Below are 7,669 nucleotides of genomic sequence, written 5' to 3'. Positions count from 1 at the left end.
ATGCACCTTGTATATAACACATGGCATATGACTTTTTTAATTCATAACTCCCACTGATTTTTTCGGATGATTCCTTAGTACTCTTAGCATCAATTTTATATATGGAATGGCTGAAACTATTCTTTCTTCCATGTATTCCAATCCATAACTAATAATAACTAAACTAGAGCTCGTGGTTTTTGTCTGTCACATGGTATTGGCTCTTCGCATTTAGCAGATGAAGATACCAAGGCTTTAAATACATTGCATCAGAAATGAAACCGTACATAGACCCACCATTTTTCTAATCCACTGATATCAGAATAAATTATTAGATTTCTCCATTAATAGGGAAAGAATATGTCGATGACATCTCAGCTCTATTTCCTCATCTAACAAAACACTGCTGCATTTCTTAGTCCTAAATGAGATTAAACCTCACTTTGCAGATTGCCTAGTTGTACTAGTTCCTCTATCCCAACTTGCTTGGCATAAAGTAATGAAACAACTTTTATTTCTTTAACTACAATGTACTACTTTTCCAAATATTTCTAAAAATTATGTTACTATAAAGAAAAAGCTTGTGATCATGTATGGTACCTTCTATATTTAATTTCGACAACCGATCGTGTTTGAAAAACACACCATTCTTCTGGAGGTAGCAAGACTAACTCACTGAATAAGCCGGATAACTCTACTTCATGTGTACTTCACGTCAAACATGTACATGTACTACGAACACTTCAATAATCAAGCTATATATTCATATATACTCTTTAACTAATTAGATTTTCATTTGCAGTGTATAACTAGCAGCAAATGCTAATTGTTCATCAGTGTAATGTTTTACATTTCATTCGCTGCCACGGTGATAAATTCGCACATTGAAACCACCAGCCATGTGTGCGGTTAAAAGAGGCACAAAAACCGGCTTATCTACATTCACCGGTTTAATCTCGAACCGCCTTAGTACTGAAGCCAACACATACTTCATCTGTGTGAATGCCATTTCTTTTCCCAAACACACCCTTGGACCTGCTTGAAACACTGGAAACTTATAGGGACAAACACTTTTCGACACTCCCTTTTCATCCAACCACCGCTCCGGTTTAAATTCAAGTCTGTCTTTTCCCCATATCTCCTCCATTCTACCCATTCCGTACTGGAAATAAGTAACTCTATTCCCTTTTTGAACTCTTGTACCGTCGGGTAGAATGTCATCTTTAGCCGCATGCTTTGAGTCCCAAGCCACCGGCGGATAAAGCCTCATTGATTCATTCAAGCATGCTTGTAAATACTTCATCTCTTTCAAGTCGTCGAATTCGAGTGCCTTATCGCCATTGTTGATCGAAGTTATTTCATTGATCATTTCGTTTTTGACGTCGTGATGTTTGGTGGTTAGCCAAAAAAGCCAAGTCAAGGCTGAAGAAGTTGTATCTCTTCCGGCCATTAGAAAACTTATGACCATATCTCTTACCACCTCATCTTCGTGGCCAGCAATTAATAATCTAGAGAGAAGATCCATGTTTTTGTGATCCCCATTTTCACTGATCTTTTGTTTCTTTTTCTCTATGATCTCGTTAATACAACAGTGAACTCGTTTCACGTTTTCTTTCAGCTTCTTCTCTGATCCTAAATTGAGCGCTCTCTTGGTTTTCCAGACCGCGTATATAGGCGCCATCCCACGCATGGCACACGCTTGTGAAGCGTTGTCAAACGCTTCAACCAGAATTGGCACGTGCGAAAGATCGTCCAAGCAATGTGGGTCAGTACCGAGCGACACCTTGCAAATAGTGTCGAATGCAAAACACCTAAGCACGTCTTGCAAGTCCACAATTTTGTTAGATTTTGCAGCTTGGTCAAGCAATGGAATCAGTCTCGTCTCAACTACTTCTTCTAGAGTTTTGACCACGAATTCCCTCAATGACTTTGTGCTGAACTCGTGGCTAGCCAATTTGCGCTGCGTGTTCCATCGCTCGCCGTCTACGTTGAAGATCCCCATCCCGAGAAAATCGCCTAGAATCTCTGTAAATGGCTGGCCTTTTGGATAATTAGTAAAGTTCGTTTTGAGAATGTGCTCAACGTTAGTTGCATTGGCTGTGATTATAGTTCGAGGGGCACCAAAGCGTTGAACTAGAATGGTTTGTGTGGGTGACTCAGACAAAAGTTCAGTGTACCAATCCAATAGACGGTGACGATTTTTGTAAAAGGAAATAAGACAGCCAAGGATTGGGTAAGAGGAAGGGCCATATATGGGAGTGATTCTTCGGAATTTGAGATGAAGTTTTTTGGAGAAAGATAAAAAAGAGAAGGAAAGAAACCCTAAAATGAACGAAAGTAAGAGGGAAAGAAACATCTTTTTTAGAAAGTGATGAGTGTTTCAGTGGCTTCAAAAGGAAGACAGGGGCTAAAGGAAAGAGTGAATGAGGTTTGATTGATTTGTGAGGAATAAGTGGCTCTATTTATATGTATGTGGAAAGAAAATGACACGAGGGAGGAAATTTGCCACACTTCATTATTATGCAATATTTATCACGTGATTCTTATGTGGAAACTGGAACTTGAAAGTGGGCCGCTGGTGGAGAGCTTTTAAGAGTCATGCGCCGAGAAAATTAAATGACTTTCTTTTTTAGATATCTATATAAACAGTAAGGTCGACAAACCCTAATTATCGTTATGTTCTAACCATATGGATATGGTAGTTACTAACTTACAGTCTTACACATAATTAAACACAAGTCTATGTCGGCCTATTTCACAACTGAGTTTGTACAAGCTAAGTTTGAATATGTGGTTATATATATGTGTGTACATCGACGCCGATGCGTTGTTGGATGACACAATATGAGGCCAATGGCCTCTTATTCTACATTGAACGAAGACGAAAACCGTGAACAACTCAAAAGATTCATTCTAGTCAACCTGAAGCTTCTTTTCATACTTTTGACCATCCAATTTTATGTGTTTGAGCATTATAGTCAAATTTCAATACTTTTGACCATTCAACTTAATCTTCCATGCATGTATTAGAATCAAATTAATTCATATTAAAAATATTACTAAGGTTTGTATTTGTAGGTCTGTAGAATAAGTTCTGGGTTGAATAATTCATGTTTGTTTTTTTGGATTAAAACCCGCTATTGTTAATAAACTGTATTGCTAATACACCAAATATGTTTGTATTGTTTACTAATGATACCACATAAAGTGCGGCATCACGGAGATATTAGCAGCCGCACATATGACCCCTTGGTTGACTAAACTACCCTTTCTTTATTTGACTTTCAAGTTAGTTAAAATAATCAGAGGCGGAGCAAGTATTTAAGACTTATGGGTTCAAAATTTTAAATCTTTTAAAATACTGGGTTTTAAATTAGTAATTTATACATATTCAATAAATTTTTTAAGACAGATACATAATTTGGACCAAAACTACTGGGTTCGACGGAACCCGTATGTTCTACTCTCCCTTCGCCCCTGTAAATAACTATATTGCAGTCTAACTAATTAGTTTTATAACATTATGTTTCAACTATATATGTTATTAAGTGTAAAAAAAAAAAGTGTAATCCTTTTACTTTTGAGCATGTTTTCAATACTTTTGGATACTTATTACGGGCAAATATATGAGTCAGTTTGAATTATTTTTAAGCTCTAATGTTTTTAATTCGTAGGAGTATCATACTACTTTACACAATTTCATCGTATTTATATATCACAGTCACACTAAAGTCTAAACATCGTAATTAGACCGAAACTAATCGTATGTTTCAATTAACATTTCCAAAGAAAAAGTTTTGCTGGCAGCTGCCTAATAGTGGGGTTTCTTAATAACTGGTCCAGTTGAAGAAAAAGAAGAAAAAAATAACTTGTCCAGCAGTGTTGTAGTGATAAGCATTAAATACGTGATCTATAATTTAGCACGTTCCAGGGTTTATTCCCTAACTAATAGAAGGGGGCCAAGATATACGTAACTTAATTATTTGCTCCATTGAAAGGACAATTATTTAATAATTTCCCTTTTTGGTTTTACGTCGACATCAAAGTCACACCATTTTTTCTTCCTTTTAACAATCCGAATAGAGCATTTAAAATATTGAGGATTTACATGTAACTATCGATCACAACTAATTTTGAATTTAGGCGAGTATAATGTTATTGTAATCATTCAGTATCCATCGTTGTAGCTCACTAGACCCAACTAATTCAGATTTGTAACCTTCGGAAAGGCCCATTGAGTAAAGAAAAAAATGCTCCATATTAATAATTTTTTTATTTCTAAGGCTCAAACTCGAAATTTCTGATTAAGAGCGAAGGATCCTAACCATTCATGTGTATCACTTATCACCCCATCATTTCTCATCCCTTCGTCTGTTTGCTATCCAAGGATGTGTCGGCTAACAATGTTTTTGAGGTATCAAATTAAATTTGACAAAATGAAGTAATGTAAGGAAAGAAAAGAAGTCAGGAAAAATGATTAATTAATTAAAATTTAAAGGTCGGTAGAAATAAACTTAAATCAATTGGCCTGACGTTGGTGTATACATCAGTAAGTATCACCAAAATCTACCGCAAATTAAACCTAATTTTTGGCCTGGCGTTGAGCCGTTAACTATTGCCTTATTTTTTCTTCTTTCCAAATCATTGCCTTAGCCCTTAAGCTAACTGGTTTCAAGCTGAGAACATCAATATCACAAATAATTTTTGTCAAAAAGATAACAAAAGGCCGGTAATTTAACATGACCAATATATATTATTGCAACCGACCGAGCATTTATCCAAGTGGTCCATTTATTAGGAATTAAGATATCCAATTAAAACCCTTTTTTTTTAATAATTCCATTGCCTAGAAAAGAATATAAGAAACAAAGTGTGAGGCGAAACATTAATTAATTCATCTGACTAACTAATATAGAGCGAACAAAAATCATGCTTCCTAAGTAAAAAGGATCTAGGACTAATCTTGAGTTTAAAAATGATTAAAAACGATATATGCATAATATGATGTATCCAAATTTAATTTACGACGAATTTCATGGATCACTTTTTCATTTACATCTTCATGCCAAATACTCTTACTGAAACTATCCACAATTAAAAATGAAAACTTTTGGAATGAAGACTTTATGTCAACCTGTTTGACTGAGCACGAAGTTTAAGAAAAAATGAAGACTTTTGGAATTTGTGGTCTTAAACAAGTCAAAAAGAGACCCAGAGTATTTGTACGATTATAAAAGCTTTTAATTAAGGGTAGAATTATAAGTTTAAGCTAAATTGTTTCTAAATTTAGAAAGGGTCATTTTTTCTTTAAACGGACCAAAGGAAATAGGTTCACATAAATTGGAACAGAGGAAATATAAATTATGTTGGTCAATAACCTTATTTGTCATTTGTTAAATCCATTTACACCTTTTCTTTTCAGACTCTACTTCATCCTTATGTACATGACTATATTCCTCTACAATTAAACTCTGAGATTTTTATTTACCTCCTTTCTTGCCGGTTCAGTAAATTACAGCCATTTCATTTTTGGAAGCTTGTTATTCCGCAATTTGAAAACGTCGCGCCGCATTTGGTTAACTATTTATTTCCCTTTTCTTGTTGCGTAATGATAAGTTCAATTTAGAGATTTCCACTACAGTCCGACTAACAATATCAATCGTACTTAAAAAAGCACGTGATTCTTATTTTGTACTAGTAATCATTTGATCACAGGTCATTTGCTTCTCAAAAGGCCGTTATCCAAATTAATTTCGGCGCTTTCCTCTTAGATTTATATACACTCGTCGTTTAAGGATAAGTCCTACCGCGACAGTACTTGTAAATTGTAATGTGTCATCTACTGAAACGCATGAATAAAGAGAGAGAAAAAAGAACAGAAAATTGAGTGGACATTAGTTTGGATTTGTATTAAGTTTTTTTCCTGGTAGTCTACCGTCCAATTTTCAAGAGAAAATTCTGCTCAAATTACGACTTGTCACATATTATGCCATCATATTGATGGGATTTGTGTAAGTTTGTGATAAGCTTTAATTTATCACGAGCTCATAATTTGAAAATGATGCTTCTATGTCGACAACTCAATTGCATGCCCAAGAAATACGCTCCGTTAGTTGTAGGCAAATTTAGAGTGTAATTTATATGCGGTTTAAAGGATACGAGGTTTAATTCAACACGAATAATTAATAGCAGATAAGTGAATTAAAGACGAAATAAACGATCAAACCAATCGCAATGTTATGACCAAGCCTCATCTTAGATCGAACAGTGACCTCGTCTTCGATTGGACCCTCGATTCGAGCCCAATCATGAATCAAGAGCAGAACAAGTGAGAAGAGTTCTTAAAAGTATCTAGAAGGTAAATATCAACTTTTAATGCTTTGAATTGGGTGTTACAATGCGTCCGATAAAAGAAAAACTTCTCCTTTATATAGTAGGAGAACTTTAGTCCTAGTATAAGTCTAAAAAGGTAAAAATCTTCTTTTTAAGGTAATTATTGATGAATAGTTGATTCTAAACGAGATTTTCGCCATAATGTCTGGTCTAGGGCGATTATTACGCCCCCTATCAGTTGTGCATAACTGTCCATCGCATCTCCCGAGGGCTAAATATTATACTCGGTCTGGGGTGCGTTGTTGTACCGTGTCCGATGTCCGATATATCGTTCATCCTTCCCGGGTCTCGATATGATGGGTCTCTATCCCCGATTACAATCTCGCGGATCTTTGTTCTCCCTTCGTTTTTTCATCGGGGAACCGGGGTACACAGATAGTTCCCTTGTTTTCCGAAGGGTAGATTTATCGAGCAACGGAAAGCGAAAAATGAACCCCGATTCCTTCCTTCATACGTTACCACCGAGTTGTTGGGTCAAAGAAACGTCACATCAGTCGCATCATCCTGACTTCGAGCATGTGTCAGCCGCCGGTTGACTGTCCTCGAATGCGAAACGTCACGCAGTGATTGTTCTCCCCTATAAAAACTCTTACCCTTTTTTATTTCTCCACTTTCCGATTCCAGAACCCTTCGACTTACCTTCAAATTCTCTACTTACCTTTAACTCCTTCAAATCTTCATACATAGCTCCTTAGACCTTCATATCTTCATCCTCAATCTTCATACATTCTCTTTGAATCTTCAACCGAGACTTTCATATCTTCATCCCATCTTCAAATCTTCATATTTTTTCTTCAAACCTTCATATTTCCCATATCCCCATGGCAAAAACTTCAAAATTCATGCCTCAGCAAATCGCTCATTTATCTTCCAACCCGGCCACAGACGCCGAGGTGACCATTCCTGAGGCGGCCCAGGAGTCTCCCTTGACGAGCTTCGTACCCGGGTGTTGCTCTATTGGGAATGTCTTCAACGTGGAGACGACCTTCAGTTAACAAGACCGAGGCGAGGGAGCATGTTTATACATATGCTCTGTTACTGAGGAAACAGTAACCATAGTCCGGGTAGACAGTAACTGGGAGGGAAATGAAGTGGTCGTCCCCGGACTTAACGAAGCCATCACCACTCACATGGAATGGTACTTAAGTGTTTACACTTACCCCTTCACGTTCACCCCGGTAGACCCCATATTTCTCGACTTCTGCAAAAGATACGAGGTCTGCCTTGGGCAGATTCACCCGTCCTTTTGGAGGATCGTAATCCTCCATTGACACTTCCTGAACAATACCAAAGCACC

The 7,669-nt window shown here is 36.7% G+C and overlaps 1 protein-coding gene across 1 annotated transcript; it reads right to left on the bottom strand.

The window, feature by feature from the left end:
• Window positions 1–655: 655 nt before the first annotated feature.
• LOC104217827 (cytochrome P450 94B3-like) lies at window positions 656–2,422 on the bottom strand. Its single transcript, XM_009768162.2, has one exon. The coding sequence runs from the start codon at window positions 2,333–2,335 to the stop codon at window positions 833–835; it is 1,503 nt and encodes a 500-aa protein (XP_009766464.1). The 5' UTR covers window positions 2,336–2,422; the 3' UTR covers window positions 656–832.
• Between the last annotated feature and the right edge of the window lie 5,247 nt (window positions 2,423–7,669).

Source organism: Nicotiana sylvestris, chromosome 3 (assembly GCF_000393655.2).
Source record: "Nicotiana sylvestris chromosome 3, ASM39365v2, whole genome shotgun sequence".
In the NCBI taxonomy this organism is placed as follows: Eukaryota; Viridiplantae; Streptophyta; class Magnoliopsida; order Solanales; family Solanaceae; genus Nicotiana; species Nicotiana sylvestris.
The sequence above is the reverse complement of the archived record's forward strand: the minus strand, read 5'-3'. Positions and strand labels throughout refer to the sequence as shown.